Genomic DNA, 20,476 nt, shown 5'->3' on the forward strand with positions numbered 1-20,476 from the left:
ATAGGAATCTAGATTGTGAGCCCCAATGGGGACAATGATGATAATGTCTGTAAAGCGCTGTGGAATTAATGGTGCTATATAAGTGAGTAAAGCAATTAATATATGCAGCACTTAATAGCTAAACAGAATACAGTACTTTGCTGCTTATTTCTGCAATTTTGTGGAATCACTAAAACAACTAATTACGACTGTCATTTGCAAGATTAACATAGATATGATCTTGGCCACCCTATTCAGAGATTATAACATATATTGGTCTTGTTATGCTTCCAAGCTGGTTGTCATTGTAGGATTAACACTTAATGTGACCACTCGTTACTATGGTTAGAGTAAGGGCGTAATTAAAGTGAAACTACGGCTCAACTTAAAGGGAACCTGTCACCAGGATTGGCCAATATAAGTTACGGCCATCACCTTTCAGGGCTTATATACAGCATCCTATATTGCTGTATATAAGCCCCCAATCAGACCTGGAAGAACTGAAAAATAACGTATTATACTCACCTGCTGGGTGGTCCCGTCCGAGGGGTGTCATTCTTCTTGGTCCGGCGCCTCCCATCTTCTTACGATTACCGCCCTCCAGCTTGCTTCATGTGGATGTCGCGTCCCTGCAACATCCACAGAATCGTGCTCCTGTGCAGGTGTACTTATGTGCCCTGTTGAGGAAGAGCAAAGTACTGCAGTGTGTAGGAGCCGGGAAAGGTCAGAGAGCCCCGACACCTGCACACTGCAGTACTTTGCTGTGCCCTCAACAGGGCATATAAGTACACATGCACAGGAGCGCGATTCCGGGGAGCCTGTGTGGATGATGCAGGGACGCATCATCCACATGAAGCAAGCAGGAGGATGGGGATCGTAAGAAGATGGGAGGCATCGCACCAAGAAGAGCGACACCCATACTGTAGAATCGGACCGCCCCGCAGGTGAGTATAATAAAAGTTATATTTCTTCTCTTACAGGTCTGGTTGGGGGAAGATATACAGCATTATAGAAAGCTGTAGATAAGACCTGAAAGGCGATAGCCGTAACTCATATCAGCCAAACCTGGTGACAGGTTCCCTTTAAAATAACTTGGCATCTATTTTTCCAAGCTTGTAAAGATCTGGTATGATGCTCATTACGATCTAGTTCATAAATGCATTACAATCACTTCGGATCATTTTTCTTCCTTATATTTACTAATCATGAGACGGATCATTTGTTTTTCCTTTTTTTTTTACTCTATTGTGGTCCACAAAAGATGGGCAGGCGGTGAGTGACTGCAACAATCACAGTCTCCTTGCTCTCTCTTCTGGCTTCTAGAGCACATGCCTACTACAGGCAGTCAGTGGCTGCTGATTGTCTGCAGCGGTCATTTAATATTTTCCAACTGGATAGGAAGGAAGGAAACTTTTTTGGGGAGCTAACGGCAGTACCTGGCAACTGCATGTTTTTTTTTTTTTCTATTTTCAGACCACTATGGCTACTTTTTAAAATAAAAAAATTATGGACAACCCCTTTTAATTGCGCTTTGTGCTTAACTTATCCAATTGCCAAGTACATATAAAAATGATAGAATTACACTGATCATAGATAGAGAAATTCTTATTATTTATGATTCATAGTTATTTGCGGAACCAAAACCACTAGATTACGTATGCCATTCCACACACTATGTATTGTATGTAGCACAATACCAGGGAAATAACGTGTCCTTGTATTATTTCCTCATTGTCTTTTACCTTCTTAATCTCAGTCTTATTAACTATTTCCTCTCCCATCATGTCTTGGATTTGTTTTGCCAATTGTACCTTTATGTGTATTTTTCTTTTTACACATTTTTACATCAAATTGTACAGTGTCTTCGAATATTACAGTGTATCTTATATATGATTATTGTTAGCAATAATACATATGAATAATCCACTAAAACATTTGCTAATTAATGCTCATAGGCATTAAAAAAATTGTACCATGCTCTAGTCTGGTCCGATTTACCAGATTTATGGACTAGACTGGTGATGTAAATAGTAGGCAGCTTCTGCACCCATCCACTCCCTAATTTGCAGATGAAGCTAGTCAGCAGTCATTTGAACTTTGCCTAAAGGTACCTTCACACATAACGATTTTGTTAATTATATCGTTGCAACGTCACGCTTTTGGTGACGTTGCAACGATCCCGCTAACGATCTCGTTATGTGTGACAGCGACCAACGATCAGGCCCCTGCTGGGAGATCGTTGGTCGTAGGGAATGATCAGGACCTTTTTTTGGTCGCTGATCACCGGTGTCATCGCTGGATCGGCGTGTGTGACGCCGATCCAGCGATGTGTTCACTTGTAACCAGGGTTAACATCGGGTTACTAAGCACAGGGCCGCGCTTAGTAACCCGATATTAACCCTGGTTACCATTGTAAAAGTAAAAAAACAAAACACTACATACTCACATTCCGATGTCTGTCACGTCCCCCGCCGTCAGCTTCCCTGCACTGACTGTCAGCGCTGGCTGTAAAGCAGAGCACAGGGGTGGTGGCTGCGGTGAAGCAGGGTCCTAGGGTCGCTGCTGGAGGAGGCAGGAGAGGAACATTGCTGCAGGCCGCAGGCTGGGATGAGGGGGTGTGCAGGTGTCCTGTGCTGCGGGGGGCTCCTGTGCTGCGGGGATGTCTCTGGTGATGCTGGCGTCTCTGGTGCTGCGGGGGGGCTCTGCCGACATTTTGTGAAAGGTCAGAGCCCCCCAGCAGTTCGTCCATGCTTTCCTGTGCGGTGGACTTTGGGAAAATGGCAGCCGGGAGGCGGCGCATGCACAGATGGAGATCTCAGCACCAAGATCTCGGGAAATGAGATTTCAGCGCTGAAATCTCATTTCTCGTGATCTTGGTCCCGAGATCTCCATCTGCGCATGCGCTGTCTCTGGCAGCCATGTTCCAGGAACCACCGCACAGGAGGAAACCACGGAACTGCCGGCAGAACCCCCAGCATCGGCGGACACCTGCTGCAGCGGCGGCGGACAAATTTGGGGGAAAAAAGTGCGCCTTAGAAAGCGAAAAATGTGGTACCTATTGGTTAACTTTTGTGTTACTTACAATTTTTGAGTATTTTCTTTGTATCACGATCTTTATTTTAAAAAATAGAATTATTAATTCACTGAGGATTGTGTACACTCGAACTTCTTATTATTTCAGGAAGAGTTTTCAGCAGGCTCCATATCATTAGAGGCAGGATTACAGTGACAGGTGTCACCTCTATACACCACTGATAACAGAATCCACCAATAACAACAGGCGTTTTCAGGAGACCCTGCTCCCCTCCTTTACAATGACCTTTGCAAAGACTCATTACATTCTTAAAGGGGTTTTCCCACGAAAAAAAAGGTTATTTTAAAGTTCATAATAGATCTTGGAATAATAATAATTTCCACAATTCAATGTATTTAAAAAATATTTCCTGTGCTGAGATAATCTTATAAATGTGTCTATGCTGTGTAGTGTGTAATGGCTGTGTCTGACCGTACAGGAACATGGTCTGATCATACCACAGCTCCTGGGCAGGGGAGGAAGGAAAACAGAGTATACAGATAGCACAGCAGGGGATCACAGCTGATTTTTTTGGGGGGAGATAAAGCATTTCCCTGCCTGTTTTTGAAAAATGAAAGAAAGAATTATTATAACATCTGTATAATCTTTTGCTTCCTCCACTGCCCACGAGCTGTGGTATGATCAGACCATGTCCCTGTACGGTCAGACACAGCCACAGAACATAGCAGGGGCACATTTATAACATTATTTCAGCACAGAAAAATATTTTGCTTAAACACATCCAATTGTGGAACTTGTTATTATTAAAAGATCTATTAACTAAAATTAACTTTGTTCATGGAACAACCCCTTTAAATACAAATGACATAGTCAAAGTCTGTTCATTGTTGTTAATGTACATGTGAGTTTCCAGAAACAACAGGAAGTTTGAGTCTAAAAAAGCCCCAGTGAAAAGTGTGAAAGTTGTAATAAAAAATAAAAAATGGAAATCTTTCAGATTGTAATATTGAAATAAAACATGAACAAAACGAAAAAAAAAAAAGATACATTTAACACAAAAACCTGACTTAAGTGACAGGTCATTTCCTGATAACAGGTTTATTTTAAAGTCTCACACAGATGACAGCTGTATATATAGTACCAGTCTGCAGCACAAAGCAGGTAGACCCACAGTAGGCCCAAGTAATATAAAGAATATTGCACATGAACACACCGTCTATTTGTAAAAAATTGCTTCATTGACCCAATCAGACAGTTCTGTGGCTGGGAGTCGGAGATATAGAATATAGGCAAATGACATGATGCCGGTGGAAACACAAGACTCCCCATAGATTAAAACAGATTCTTTTACTCCAGGCCACTTAAAGCATTGCACGTGTATGAAGAGGTTGGGAGGAAAATTGTTGGCCAAATGGGGGTTCAGCTAGTAATTATCTAGGGCGTTGTTTCCCAAACGTCAGTCCTCACGGCCCCACCAACAGATCAGGTTTTCAGGATTTCCTCAGTATTGCACAGGTGATGGAATTATCATCAAGACATCAGAAACCGAGCAATACTAAGGAAATTTTGAAAACATGATCTGTTGGGGGCCGTGAGGACTGGAGTTTGGGAAACACTGATCTAGGGGCACCAAGTAGTCTTGTTGACATAAGGTTAAAAATCCAAGATTTGACTTACTATTGTAAAGAAGACTCTGTGCCAAGTCAGCTGTGATTTCTAAAAGTGAAAATAACAATGTAATAATGATTAACTTTTGACATTTTAACAATAAAAAAATCAAATAAAAGCAAAAAAAGGATCATCTAGATCCAAGAAGAGAAGAAACTTCAGTACTTGGAAATGTTGCATCTCTGTGATGTCTTTCTATCATATCGGTATATCATGAAAAGTTTGCCACTTATGGAATGTGTAAATGACATCTATGTTTTTCTAGGCATAGCTGCATCAGGAAAATGCAAAATCTGCCTGAAAAAAAGATATCACAGGAACAAACCCTCAAGAAACCAGTCTTTGGGTCATTTTTCATTATTGGGGCACTGCATGTTGAAGGGCTTTACATGGAGAGATTTATGAAACGAAGAGGATCATTTTCCATGTGATATTATAATGTTGGTATACTTGTATCTTTTCTCATTTGATAACTGATCAAACACATCAGTCAGATTGTGACAACTGAGAAAACCTAGGTTAACTAATTATACATTTTTGACTATTTTCCTGACACAAAAACAATAACTACTGTATATTGTTTTATTGATGAGCTATCCTTAGGATAGGGTATCAATATCTGTTGTGTGTGGGTGCATAACTTGGCACCCCCCACCGATGAGCTGTTACTGGTGATGGCGGAGGCCAGAAGTTGGCCCATGCAGCGGGAACTCAGCAGCTCTGTCAAAGCTAAAGTGGTCATGGCCGGTGGATCTGCAGTACAGCGCTCTGTGCTCTGGCACCCATATCATCAGGCCATCAATAAAAACGTGGAGGCCAAAGTTTTAAATAAAAATATTCTTTACATTTAGATTCCTAAAGTGTCTGCGTCGCCTTTGTATTTTACTTTACAACTAGTCTGCCTTTAAGTCCATTTCTTTTATCCTCAGTATGATATGTGTTTCATGTACTACTTGCCTGTCAGAAGAAGTGAATTCTTGTCAATGTTGAAAAGCGCCACAGAGGTGTTGTGTAAGTTTTCAGATAGTACAGTCTGAACTGATAAGTTTTTCTTCTCAGCATTTTTAAAATTGAAAACCAGGACAAATTCAGGAATTACACTTCCTGGACTGCAAAGGAACGGAGAAATAAATGTGAATACGTATGCTTACTGCTATTTACTGTGAGGTAATGATGTGATGTACAAGTTAAAGGGGGGCTTTGTTATTTAATGCCTGAGGTTGTGCCGAAAATGCAATAGAATTGGGCCGTAAACATAAGATAGTCATATGTACTTACCGGTCAGTGGGCGGTATTGGCTATTTGGGGATTCCTGACTCTTCGCTGGCAGCAGAGGCTGAGGGACAGAAGAAATTTGCCATCTTGGATTTCAACATGTTCCCACAGCAGATAGGCCACTGCCAGGGGTTATGAGTCGGCAGAAGTGTCTGGCAGTTGTGCATTTCCCTTTCATTCCCCAATCCATTCCCCATTTGGCTGCTCCAATCATTTGAATTTATGGTGGAGTCAGGAGGAAAATTGTTGGTCGAACTAGCTATCTCATAGACAGCTTTAGTCCTATATGACTACAGGAAGACTTTGTATGATCTTGAGCTTTATAATAATTGAAAAACGTTTTCTAATGTAGTTTCTTCAAGCGTGTACTGTTCCTCTGCTTCCTGGCATCCTAGTTGCCAGGAACGGTGTTCAACTGAAGACTGACCGGTCAGGTGGTGCATAGTCGCGCCTCTGTTCTGTGCTAAGTGCTCTCCCAGGCTGCCAGCAGAGGCTGCATTGTCTCTGCAGCATGGGAGATGTGCAAGGGAATGGACGCTAGTCAGACTTAGTGAGCTTCAGACCGTTCTCAGCGTGCTTTAACGCTTGGAGCCTGGAAAAGGCGTGTGCTCCTTGCCTAGGTAACTGACCACTCTAAGACCGCAGAGTGACGGTAACCTTGGTATTGAGTTGTACACTGTAATTTAAAAATCCCTCCATTCTCAAGAACGTAAAGGTTTTTTTTAAAAGAGGTACAGTGCAAAGTTGCTTTTTTTTTACAAGCACTTTGCAATTTTACCCATTTAAGTACTTGAGACAAACCCTTTAATATTGTACTGTATGAGAGGAAGTTTACATTTTCTAATGAACCATTGTCCTAATATCTTTTGCAATACGTGTATTTGAGCGTAGAACCCTACATTTTAATTCTGCGTAGATCACTTTTCAGTACTCTCCTGAGTATCATCAAAGAAAAGATTTTCATGTCCAATAATGCACCGCCATTTCAAATAGGTGATGGTCACAGCTCACCTCCTCTCTTCCCTACACAGTGACCGCTGCACAGATCACAGAACATGGAAAACTTTCTCAAAATTGTTAACATGTCATCTCTAGTTTATTGTTTCCTATAAAAATGTGGCTGCTGTAAAGCATATGCTGCTAAAAGAGTTGTCCGGACTTCTGAAAAAAGTCTGAAGTTTCTGTATTTGACTGCATACTGCCTAACTGTGACATCCTGCATTGTACATGCAGTCACAATTCCCTGGTATTCCCCATGCGAGTAGGCAGTTATGTGACCCCATGTGTGCGATTTGCATACTTACAGTCACAAGCCAACTAGTCTCATCCAACTCCACCCTAATTCTCTTCTATTGAGAGAAGCTGAACAAGTCTAGTTGGTGTGTGATCACAAGCATTCAAATCGTATTAATACTCTCACGAGCCTGCTTGCGCGACCAGTAATACCGGGATATTGTAAAGCGTGTGCACCACATGCTGTCACGATTTAGCACTTTGCAGTCGTATAGAGTGACCAGACTTTTCTTCTAAGACAGGAAAACTGCTCTAAAAGTGCAGAGCAGCAGATCAGACTAAATGGCTGACCCATAAACATGCAGAAAACAGAAAAAATAAATCTACAATTAGAAAAGATAGAAAAGAAAAACTAATTAGAAAAAATTAGCTACTGGTATCTAGTTTTAATCATTGAAATAATTTAGGTAATACATTCCCTTTACTTGTATGACCACAGTACATAATCAGTTCTGCCAAATTCCCAATTGTGTAGGTAATAATAAAAGAGTATAAAAGTTATGAAAGGGTGATAGGGTAATAATGCCTACTGTACCTTAGGCTGACAACCTGTGATCTGCTGTACTGGCTTTTGAGCTCTGAATTATTAAATGCTGCAGTAAACTGTAAGAAATACAAGTACAGGTGAAGTTACTACTGAGAAATAACATTAAAACCATCACATCATTATGCAGAAAAATATATAGAATTGAGAGTCCTCAGTGGTTGATACCTTTTAATGGCTGACTGAAAAGATGGTAACAAATTGCAAGCTTTCGAGACTACTCAGGTCTCTTCATCAGGCAAAGACTAAAAGAAATTCTGAAGAATCACATATTTATGCACAACACAGCACAGAAAAGAAAAAAAAAACATGGATAAGACAGGTGACAGGAAGCAGAATTACCATGAGTGATAAACAGTTATGTCCCTAAATATTGGACCATTTCTTAGATTATTAATGTTTTATTGTCCTCTGATTGGGGTCTGGTTCTGTTGTGATGACCCCTCATAGTCTGAGGGGCAAGTTCTTTAGTTGATGTAAAAAGACATAAATCCATGCGACACATTCATTCCTCCACTAAGACTGTCAAAGGTCGTCATAAGTTTATATTAATAAAATCTAGTGATGTATCACTTGACAAAATCTGTTTTATCTGATCTGATGCAGATCGACAGTCCTCTGATTGCTGGGCTCTGTATAGCCACGCCCCTACCACTGATTGGCAGCTTTTTGCCTATTCACAGTGTACACAGAAAGCTGCCAATCAGTGGTGGGGGTGTGATTTTACAGAGCTCATATATGGAGGACCACATCACTGCACATTTATTGGACCTCCTACTAATAAAACTGTGATTTTATCAAACCTACAGCAAACAGCCCAGTAAGTGATACATCACTGGAATCTGGGTCTCTGTCTTTACATTATGCTGCTTTCATGTTAGGTAGCGAAAACCTGCTAACATATTTTCCTTTAAAATGTCAGGAAGGGGTTAAACAAGGAAACAAGATGACGATCCTCATACAGACACAGTTATATTGATTTTGTAATGGAGTATCATATAGCAATATATCAAAATGACTTACAAATCCTTCAATCTGAGCAGCCATAGTCTGGAATGCAAGGCTACTACTGTGAAGATACTGATCTGTATAGTTCAAATTTACGATCCTAAAAGAACCATTGTAGTAAGTGCGGATGGTGCTTGTCTCATTGGCTGAACCTATGAAAAAATACAATTCCATGGTTACATTTTAAATTCAAAACTTTCAGCTCCGCAGCTGGTGCCAAAAATATGATGAAAGAATTTAGCTTCTGTTTAGAACTTATGAAATTAGGTTTTAAATCCAATTACTCACGATAACATTTTGGACAAGATTCCCTTTGGATCAATAATTATTTCACACTTTGAAATGTCATGAATTAATGATGTATTGTATTGTAGTTTACACACAGATACAATGAACCAAAAAGTTGAAAACGTGAATATAATGCATAATTTGTCCTGCACAGATGTTGAGTTTTTGGAAACAATAACCCTGTGGACATGTAGCGCACTTATTTTTTTTCTATAGCTGATCAATGGACAGAGCCTCTTGTAAAGACTACACTTCTCTACACTGAAGATTAGTGGGAGGTTTCAGCTTTAAGGTCTCCATAATGGTAGTTTCAGCCATTTGCTACAATAAACAAAAACAAGTAAAGCAATGGATTCATGGCTACTTAAATATGTTGTTTGGGACTGAGATGTTAATAACTTATCCTTAGGTCAACTCATGCTTATTGCCACAACTGTCTAAGAACCACAGCTCCTTACATTGTGTAGTCAATGCCTGGTTGTCCCTGCGGTAAGTGTACTGTTGAAATGTGTGTTAAGTATGGCAGGGGGTGTGATCACAAACAAGAGCATCAGCCTGTCAACAGCAAACATTTATTAAAATGAACAAGTCGTAGATCCCACAAGACTGGTCCATATCTTTGGCTGACAAGACAACTATACCATCCGCACTCAGCCATTGTTCAACTCTTTTTGCCATATGTTTAATTTTGGGGCCTCCCCAAATAAAAAAAAAACAGTGTTGGCTACCACTTCTGCCTGTTCCACGTACACCGCCATCTTCACTTCCACCTACTCCACTTCCTCCTCCACTTAGACCTCTGCCTTCTGGTTCTAGATTGTTATTTCTTTTGTTAATTCTATGTTCTTTTAAGTCAGTTCCATAAAAAAGCAACAAAAAAACCCTCAAAAACAGTGTTGGAATACTCCTCCCCTGCCTCTTCCACCTACACCGCCATGTCACTGCCATGTCCAACACCACCTCTTCGTCCACTTGGATCTCAGCCTCCTGGTTCAAGATTATTATTTTTTATTCCAAGTTATCATTTCCCTATCCACGTTTGTTTGCATGGCAATTGTCCTGCTCTTACCCCCATTTTGCTTTCTTTTGGAGCCCCCAGCCCTTACTATGACCATTTTACAGCCATTATAAAACACCAAAGTGTGGGTCCCCATTGACTTCTATTGGGTTTGGGGTCAAGTTCGGATGCCGAACCGAACGTTGACCTACAGTTCAGTTGAACCTGATGAACACGAACATCCACGGGTCCGCTCATCCCTATTCACAAACTTGCAAGCACCTCTGTATGTCTCTGTAGTAACATAACTGCACCGAATGTATGTGCTGACATAAAGCCTCTTTTGTGCACATAAGGAAGTAGGCTAGATATGTGATCACAAACTGTCACCGTTTACATTTCTGTGTTTTTTTTTAGAGATTTGAAAATGTTTTCCTTTAATAACATGAAGCAGAGAGCCTGAAAGTTGTGAAAAAATGAAACACAGAAAGTTTCAGAAATGTTCATTACACAGTGTTTAAGCTTCTTAAGAGTGGAAGACTTTAATGTCAGATCACATTATATATGCTACCCAATGCATCATTCATACCAAGAACATAATTACATAAGGGTCATGAAGCAGACTCAGTGCAGCTTTTATATAATATATGTTAAACCCAAAATGTCTATAATAATAAACTATTCTGCCCACCATACTAAGGGAAAATGGTATTTACTATAAAGAAAGTTAATTATTTTCTTACCATGGAAGAAAATGATTACAACAGCAGCAGTCACGGCTGCGATAATGGCCAATAGTATTGTAATGCTGACGACAGCTATTATCATCATTGTGTGATGTCCAGGCAATTTCATTGCTTGATAAGATTTATGTTACCTGAATAAAAAAAAAAAGATAATAATTGTGAAACTTCAAAGTCTGTGAATGGTATAGAAGTATGGAATTAGAGGCCTGTTGTCTTATTTTCTCTCCAAGCTCAAGCTAATAGATTTCTTAAAGAGGTATTTTTATCTTTTAAATAAGAAGTGTTTTGCAGTACTCAGCAGTGACTGCTACACATTGAATAACAACTGTTCTGTAGCACGTGGCAGCAGCCATGCCACAATGAATACAAGTTGTTCTGCAGTACTCAGCAGCGGCCGCTACACATTGAATAGAATCTGTTCTGCAGTACCTAGGAGTGACTGCTACAAATTGAATTGGAGCCGCTCTGCAGTACACAGGCAGTACCCAGACAGCATCTGCTACACAATGAATAGGAGCTGTCATTTGTTACCTGTTAGTAGCCTCTACACATTGAATGGAGCTGTTCTTTTACACAGAGCTAAATGCAAAAAAAGACTGAAAGATTTGGTAAGGCGGTAAGAGGCGAGGGGAGTAAAAGAAGGATATCATGAAAAGCTTATGTGAGACTCAATCCCACAGGTAACCTGGAAATTAATGGTTAGAGATACAAGGACTTCGAAAAATAAGAATTGCGATAAAGAGCACCCTTGATATGTTTTAATGGTTTCTAAATAAATCCTTTGAAGTGAACTAGGGCTAGGCGAATGCATATTACAGCACGGATCCAGGTCAAGAAGTGGCCAGGGAAACTCCACATCTTCAGCAACAAGAACAAGAAGGTCCAAGAGACTGAGTAAAAGGCTTTTTTGATGTCGAGCAACAGAAACATTGTTTCCAATTTATGTTGTCTACAGTGGTGCAGTAGGTGAGAACCCTGCACAGCTTATCAGAGGCCTGCCTAGATGTGACAAATCCATTCTGATCCTTACGTATAAGGGCTCATAGTCTACTAAAGCACAATGCTAATGGAGCAGGATTAGTTTGTGATGCCGCCCGTGGTATTAGTGTCACGGGAGACCTAGGCAGGAAAGAGCTAATAACCCGGGCCCCTGCGATTTCCCTCAGACTAGGGAAACCCTGACTGTCCCTCTCCCAGAGTTTACACTGATGGTGTGCATGTCTGGGCCTCCATCCTCGCCTTATCTCCTGTTTCAACCCTAGGCTGAAACTACCTCTCACCACCCAGTGAAGACCACACTCCAATACCCACAGTTAGCACAGACAAGGATAACGGAAAAGTAAGCACCACGCCGCAGTCACTCAGGAATACACTATAAATGCAAAGGGCAAAACAAATACAAATATAGGAAGGAGCAAATAAGACAAAGGGAAATACACCACCAGCAACGATTCTCCAACTACTAGCTCACCACTCCAGACCGAGATAACAACGCACAAGACAGAAGCTATAATCGGCGACGCCCAATGCTCAGGAGAACTATTTAAAGGCACTGGGCATGGCCCAGCTTCCAATCCGAGCACCAGGTAAATTAACCCCGGACCAGCTAGATAAAATCTAGCCGACGCCAATGAGCGCATAGTGGTCAAAAGCGGAATTACCGCTGTCTGTCGAACGACCTGGTCTGAACAGCGTCCGACATGACAATTAGGCAATAAGAAGGTGGCCGACGCTGCGATTCAGGTCCTCTGGGGCAGATGGTGCTGCAGCAGAGGTGTCACAGCTCTCAATGGGTAGAGCTAGGCCCCAGGGCAGTTAAGGGGTTAAAGTCAATGGTGGATGTTGTGATGAAGGGCAGGTGATGATGCAGCAATAATTCAGAAGATACAGCAAGGTGCAGTTTCCACACTTTTACTCACAGTTCATAAATGCAGTCCCAGCCAAGAGGTGTGTCCTCCGGGTACGTGGTCCAGCCAGCTCTCAGGTAACTTGGGTGCACTTTTCCTGAACCCCTTTTTATGTTCCTTTCCTGTCTGTCTCACTGCACTGGCTCCCGCCTCTCCTGCCCTACGCCTTCACACACAGTGTCGCAAGCCAGCAGCCTCGGATCTTGTCAGGCAACATCCTCTTGGTCACCTTGATCCTATGTGGCTGCCTTTTCAGCAAATATGCGTGGATGTGGCTGTGGCACATACAGACACTACAGCCTCTGGCTTACTAGCTGAGCTTTAAAGTTCTCCACTAGTCTTGGGGTCGGTTCCCCCACTGCGACCTGGTCCCTCCACCCAACTACAGTCAGCATGGATACGGGCCCCACGGGTGGATTCCTCACTACCCGTGCCCATAGGACCCCTTCTTTCCTTCTGGGAACTTTTCTCTATCTTTCTTATTCCTTCTTTCTGTCAGGAGCTTCCGTCTCTCATGTCTGCTCTGCTCACCCCTTCATACTCTCTCTTTTTTTACTAACTTACTCCTCCCCATGTCCTCTTTCTCCACTCACATTCTCTACCTAGCTCCTCCCGGGCCCTGAGAGGTCTGGTGTTGGATGTAAGTGTGTGGGCTCTAGATTATGCCCCCTCCTTACCCAAGAGCGGAGCACCACACCTCTGACCAAGGTGCAGTACCTCTGCAACGACTGGACCCCAGGGGTGCCACACTAACATTTCAGTTACTAGTTTGAGATCAATGTTAATTAGAGATAGGGTTACAATTAGACAAATTCAGGTGGTCTCTGCCCTCTTTAGGAATCATGGAGATAGTGGCTGACAAGGCTGTGGGGCTGAGAAGGCTGCCATTACGTAGTGCATTAAAGTAATTTGTGAGTTGGAGACCAACTTTTAAGGGGACATCTAGGAGCTTGAAGAATTCCAGATTGGAAAGCAGGGAGTCATTAAGGACCTAGTTTAAAGTTCTAGAGCGGGATATTGTGAGGAATAGGTTAAATGAAGGTCTAACCATGGGGATCATTAGGATGGAAATAGACAAATTTGTATGTGATCTATACGTGTAAAAAGTTTGTGGTGAGAAAAATAAGTATAGTCTCTAGTGTGACATCTAACATTATTGCAATTTACAGTATATTGGGGATTTTATTCAACATATTATTAGCTTAATAACTAAAATAAAAAATAACTCTTCTTTTCGCTGAACATATATCACCGTTAAATGGTTAAACATAAGCAAATGATCCATATCTTTATTTGTACAATCACTATTGTCGGTTGTAGTATTTCAAGTAAGTCAAGATTTTTATGTATGCTCAGTGGTGGATGTTATACGATTCTTAGAACAGGTATCCCATGTCACATTTACCAAAGCAATAGCACTTAAAGAATATTACGTATCTTATCCCTGACGAATAAATTCCTAAGAAAAAAATCTATAGTTAGCGCTGGCACAGCTTTTGCCTCTGGCTTACTTGCTCGGTTCAGACACAGACAATTTTGAATTAGAGAATTTACTTAAGCATTCTTAGAACAGGTTTTGTAATGAAAAAATAGGGTCATAAGTAATAATTGATCACAAAACAATTAAATGTAGGAGAATATTGCCGAATATATAGATAAGATTTGGTGGCTCATTTGTCAATGACAAAAACAGAAATGGTTCAGGTAACACATTTTTAACCTGTTCCTTGAGAGTAAGGAAAATCAATGAGAATTATCACATAGTTAACCTTCTATGAAAATATTTCTATATTACAAGGTTCCATTAAATCATTAATATTAGTGGTACATTATTTATTAACACTTCAAGCAGCTGAAAAAAAGAGCTAGAACAACTTTGAAAGCCACAGTTGATTATAAGACTAGGTTCACACTGATTTTTATTGAAGAGGATTTTGTAGAGTATCTGGTCCTAAATCATTTTCAAAAACCACTTAAATACTTTTTAAATACTCTTCCTATTAATTTCAAAGGAAGATATTGTGAATCTAGCCTTTGCATTTAAATACATAGATTTCTGATCAGTCAGAACAATCTTACAGATTATAAATTTGGTCTGAATTAAAATGGGTTTACACTATCCAACTTACGGCTACCTATTTTCCAATCAGTTTAGATGGACCAACAGCTCCTCCCATGCACACAGAGAGAGCGATCAGTAATAGATTGTTCAGTGCACATAGGCTGTCAATGTTCTTAGCAGCTCGTCTTGTTTACACAGGATGATGTGCTGCTTGTGACAATAGTGATTTTAAACCAGGTTAAAATCATTCCACCCAATGAAATAGTGTTTTTTTTCCATTCATGAGGTGATAGGCAGCCTGTTTATACTGAAAAGTCCTGGGAACACTTATTCATGATAGTCGGCCAACGTAAACACACATTAAAGCACCGCCCCATACCTTAGATGGCTGTTGGCCAAATGATAATTCAGCCGATTGTTCGTCTGGCAGCTATCTCAGCCGTCTCTGTGTTCGCATAAAACAGCCGCTGTCAGACATCTCTGGCTTATCTCAGGGAGAACAAAAAGATTGTCAGTTTGAAATTGGACATGATAGATCCCTAACTTCCCTGATAATCTTCTGTCCAAGGCCACTATGCAAATTAGACTATTTTTAATGTGTGTTTGGGGGACTTTAGCCAATTGCGCCAAAAGACACCCTCATCTTCCTCATCTACTGAAATAATTCTAAAATGAATCTTTACTATTCTTTATAATGGAGTTGTTTTTCTATCTGTTTACACACTACCACTATTCTTCTTGACCTGACATAATTTTAAAATCATCAAATCTGTTTTCTGAAGGATGAGACAGATTTCAATCAGAACAAATGGCAACTACACATCAACTTTGGTCTGATTGGACAGAAATTGGTCAGATATTAGTACATGTGAATACATTCTTAAGTCAGACATCCACATTAGATCAGGGTTGGGGAACCTCAGGCCCATAAGCCATTTACGGCCCTCAATTACATTTTCTCTGGCTCCCGTGGACCCCAGTGATTTGGCCAGAAGCTGCATTTTGACCTTCACTGGCCCTTTAACATCTTTTTACACCGACAGCATGCATCGTTCACTACTGAACGCTGTGGCATGTGTAATGAAAGATTACGTCCTCACACTGGCCAGCGTCAGGATGTACTTTGTGGGCCGAGTTAGTGTGTGATGCGCTCCCATTCCATAGCAGAAGATAGCAGTATCTCCTATGATCTCTATACCCCAGCCCCAAAGTGTCTCCTGTGATGTATGTGTAGGGGGTCAGCCCCTGCTAAGGACTGAATTACACTGTGACTTTAAGAGACAATGCTCCCCTCTAAATGTGTGCACTTGCACTAGTCCTTTCTCCCCTGCAGCTTGCTGTTTGTTGATTGTGAACAAGAAGCAGGAAGTGTCGGTTCAGGAAGTGGAGAGAGAGCCTCATACCTGTGAGAGACAGAACAATAAGTGTGTCTTAACAATGAGAGACTGGTAAACAGCTTCAAGGGAGAAGATAGTGCCCGGTTACCACAAGATCAATCACCAGGACCGTGTCAGAAGGAAAGGGTCGTATTGCACAGCCAGGTACTTTTCCCCAAGCACCAATAAATTGAGAGGGGAAACGATGCTGTGGTACCAGTAATCTCTCAACATTGAAAGTGGGGATGAGATTTGCACGGATCCAGAAGAAGATGGATCAGTTAACATGAAGGAAGAGCTCAACACAACATACTCTGCACCACTACATCAGGACCAAGCAGCAGATACCAGACTTTCTTCTAAGTTTTACAGAACTGTATGTGACACCAGTGTTCAACTGTTTAGAGTGTAGAGCAGGGTTCTTTAGCTAGGATGCTGTAGCAAGAGCAGGGTTCTTTAGCTAGGAAGCTGTAGCAGCACAGCTCAATTATTGAAAGCCTGGTAGGAAGTTAGAAGAGAGTAATTTGCAGAAATTGTTTATACTGTTTGAATTGAACTTTGCATTACCATAGCTGGAGTGCAACTTGTGTGACACACTCCAGCTATCTCTCCTTGTATTGATTATTGCTGTTATCATTACAATAACTGTTAGTTTTATTTCCAGCATATAATCCTCTGTCTTTCAATAAAGCTAGTGTTTTGTTTCTGTCTTCTCATCTACTGTACCGTATTTGAGTCCTGCCCGCCGGTGTCATTCAGGCACCGCTGCGTATGGTATGGACTGCAGCTCTATGTCTCCTGTGATGTCTATGCTTCAGCCCCATGTCTCTCTAGTGATGTATATACCAGAGCCCCATGTCTCCTGTGTCTAGTGATGCCTATACCACAGCCCCATATCTGTCTATGCTGCAGCCCCATGTCTCCTTTGATTTATATACTGCAGCCCCATGTCTCTCTAGTGACGTATATACCACAGCCCTATGTCACCTGTGATGTATATAAAGCAGTCTCGGTGTCTCCTATGTGATGTATACTGCAGATCTCCCACTGATGGCGTTCTTTAAATCTAATGTGATCAGTGTTTGTTGTGACTTACTGCTGCGAGTTCTTAAAAAAACTTATTGCTAACAGTCAACTGCGCACCAGACCGATGCAAAAAGTAGTTAAAAGTAACTACATCATCCATACTACATAACATCACAGCAGCACCACAGAGAAGCAGTTCCAGCCATCACATTAGGGGTGAGTTAATTAAATGTGTGACCAAATATAGCAGGGTAATTTTCAAGTTGATAAGTTTATATGGCTCCTGAATGATGGTATAAATAGTCTAATGGCCCTTGGCAGAAAATAAGGTTCCCCAACCATGCAGTAGATGGTAATCGTCTGGACAAAGCTTCAGACTGGTTATTCGGTGACAGCCATCTAGGCTGGCCCTCCCATTACAGGAGTGCTCATTCAGGTGAGTGCTCCATTGTTCCCTCTGTGAGAACAAAGCATTCGACAGTCTGAAATCAAACATGGCCAATCAACCTTTCCCCCAATGATTAGGTGGCCAGGGTCACCCTTGACACTAGACAGCATTATTCTAATGTGCATGGGAGAATTTAATAACATGAAGTGGAAAGGCCTTTAGACAAGCTTACAATTATTCTGCTCATTGGCTGACATAAACATGACAGCAATCAGCCAACAAATAAAACCCTGGCCCACTGACTGACTGCATTTTTTATGTGACCTGAAATATAATCATGGTTGGCACTTCATCTCACTAAGTAAAATAGGATTTGCAGCTGACTAGAGAGGAGCAGTTCTTTCAGAATTTGAATTTGCCTGCTTTGCTGAATTTACTGTAAATTTCTTGGAAAATACACATGGGGGAGGGGAGAGAAAGGATCCCGCTGATCATAAGAGCTTTCACTCTACAGGAAACAGAGAGAATAAGAAAACGAGGGAACCCTGCTGACCATAAGAGCATAAACGCTATAGGAGAAAGAGCACCCTGCTCACTATAAGAGGTTAAACTCTATAGGATAAAGAAGATTGTGCTGACCATGAGAGCTTATACAGTACAGAAGAGATAGAGAACTGCGCTGACCATAAGAGCTTACACTTTACATGCGAGACAGAGATAGAGGACTCCGCTTACCATAAGAACTTACACACTACAGGAGAGAGAGAGGACTTTACTGATCATAAGAGCTTACACTTTACAGACGAGAGAGAAGACTCACTGACCATAAGAGTTTATAGGAGAGAGAAAGAGAGAGGACCCCACAGACCATAAGAGCTTACACTCTATAGGAAAGATAGGACCCCGCTGATCATAAAAACTTGTACTCTACAGAAGAGAGAGAGAAAAGACCCTGCTGATCATAATGCAAATCTATATCCTTGATGGACACTTTTGTCAGAAATGCTGAAAAAATGGCAGGTTTACATCACTCAACTTGCATTCTTAAATGGCTGTCGATTAGCTACTTGTTTAATGATTGCGGTCATTTATTAGCCTGATTAGATAGGCAGACTGCGTTTAATATATGCACAGACTGATAAAGTAATCTATCATTGAGTGCACATAGACTGTAATTGTTCTCAGCAGCACAGGTCCTGTTTGCACAGCACGATACACTGCGGAGAATGATGATCTTTTAAGCAAAAATATAATTTCACCCAATGAACAAGCACTTTGCTCTTTTGTCGGGTGATTTTCAGCCTGTTTACCCCTCTCTATTATTGTAAAATGAGCAATCCTAGGAAAGCTCGTTCATGATAACTGTGCAGTGTAAATGCACCCTAAATTTCTTTGAAAAAGGTTATTCAGCTGACTTGCAGTCTTCATCAATCATCTGAGTATTCTCAATGACAATAACAGGCAGGGGCGAACATATATAATGTGTGCGTTGTACAGCTGTTCAGGGGTCCAGTAAGGAAAGGTCCTGCTGTCACCTCAAAAACAGCCATACAAAAGACATAATGAATTTTATGCAAGGAATGAACAAATGCCCTGTCTTTACAATTATTGGTTCATTGTGAAAAAACTAGTTTGCTTATAGAAAGCAATGTGTCTAAGCACTGATCTTGCACAGAACCCTTTGATGAGTAAAATACAGCAGAATAAAAATATATCCTATCAACATTAACAGACTAAAAACTAGCATGCCAATCTACAACTCACACATCAAATACAAAAAATGCTGTTGAAGTTGCAGTGCTGGATTTGCCATAGGCACGATGCACAGTGACATTATCGCCTTTTATAAGACTGCAGGTAATAGCCACTTTTACTTTCCTATACTAACAAATGTTCTGGCTCACAAATAATGATTCATTTAGACAGTGCCCTCAAGTTGGATTTTAGAAACCATGGTGTCTCCGTACTGTTCTGGCACAAAGCCATACGATGAGTAAAATAGAGTATGATAAATTAAATTCTATCAACACACTAAAGGTGTCTAAGTACTGTTCTTTCAAAGAACCCTTTGATGAGGAAAATACAGCAAAATAAAAATAAATCCTATCAACATTAACAGATTAAAGACTAACATGCCAATCTACAACTTGTACATCAACTACATGAAAAGCCGTTGACGCTGCAGTGCTTGATTTGCCATTGGCACAATGTGCAGAGACATTAAAGCCTTTTATAGGACTGCAGGAAATATCCACTACCACATTCTTTTTAACAAATAATACTACATTGCAAAGGATGCAAAAAGGATTACTACTGAACACATCCATTTACATAGACCAGTGCATGGGCTAGTGTAGTAAGAATGATAAGCAAGTGAAGTATTGGCCATTATGTGAGTACTTACCTAGGAGACTGTTCTTTTCAACTGTGCTTGGTGGCTCAGGCACTGAAAGGATAGCCGTAGGTGCTTGGGTTTGGACAGTAGCTAAGAAAGCTTGTGATTTGAATAAAACTTGTTCAACAAGCTCTGGTCTAGAAGCAAGTGCTAAATGATGGCAATGAAAAAAAAAGAAAGTCGCACGCCATCAAATGAAGGGTGTTGCATTGGTTTCTCTGTAAAAAGCAAGTTACTTCCTGGAGCCAATCAGCTGTAGAAATAAAACAATGCATACAATGCATACCAGTATAACATTGTGCATTACCTCACTCTACAGGTTAACATATCAATATTTTTTTTTGTATGGGTGCGAGCAATGATGGAGCTGTAATGTTACATGGGAAAATGGGGCAATGGGTCTTTTTTAATATGAATTTTCTTTTTTTTATTAGTTTTTTTTTTATAGTAATTGACAGGTCTGAATGTAATGTGGCTTTTTTTCCATTCC

At 40.9% G+C, this 20,476-nt stretch overlaps 1 protein-coding gene across 5 annotated transcripts in view; it reads right to left on the bottom strand.

Moving 5' to 3' along the window:
* Positions 1 to 20,088, bottom strand: part of TMPRSS11F (transmembrane serine protease 11F) — a 44,028-nt gene extending 23,940 nt beyond the window's left edge. For 2 of the 5 annotated variants that reach the window (XM_077275902.1, XM_077275877.1), the window contains exons 1-7: positions 19,996 to 20,024; positions 15,181 to 15,285; positions 10,830 to 10,963; positions 8,817 to 8,953; positions 7,785 to 7,852; positions 5,639 to 5,790; positions 4,691 to 4,729 (exon numbers count right to left, since the gene is read on the bottom strand). In XM_077275902.1, coding sequence (XP_077132017.1) covers positions 4,691 to 4,729; positions 5,639 to 5,790; positions 7,785 to 7,852; positions 8,817 to 8,953; positions 10,830 to 10,941 — 508 coding nt within the window. In that variant the 5' untranslated portion in view covers positions 10,942 to 10,963; positions 15,181 to 15,285; positions 19,996 to 20,024. Of the gene's footprint in view, positions 1 to 4,690; positions 4,730 to 5,638; positions 5,791 to 7,784; positions 7,853 to 8,816; positions 8,954 to 10,829; positions 10,964 to 12,751; positions 13,295 to 15,180; positions 15,286 to 19,995 lie in introns of those variants that run through there. The other 3 variants (XM_077275913.1, XM_077275885.1, XM_077275893.1) reach the window with 3 other exon arrangements.
* Positions 20,089 to 20,476: the final 388 nt, after the last annotated feature.

This window comes from Ranitomeya variabilis, chromosome 1, assembly GCF_051348905.1.
Source record: "Ranitomeya variabilis isolate aRanVar5 chromosome 1, aRanVar5.hap1, whole genome shotgun sequence".
NCBI lineage: Eukaryota > Metazoa > Chordata > Amphibia > Anura > Dendrobatidae > Ranitomeya > Ranitomeya variabilis.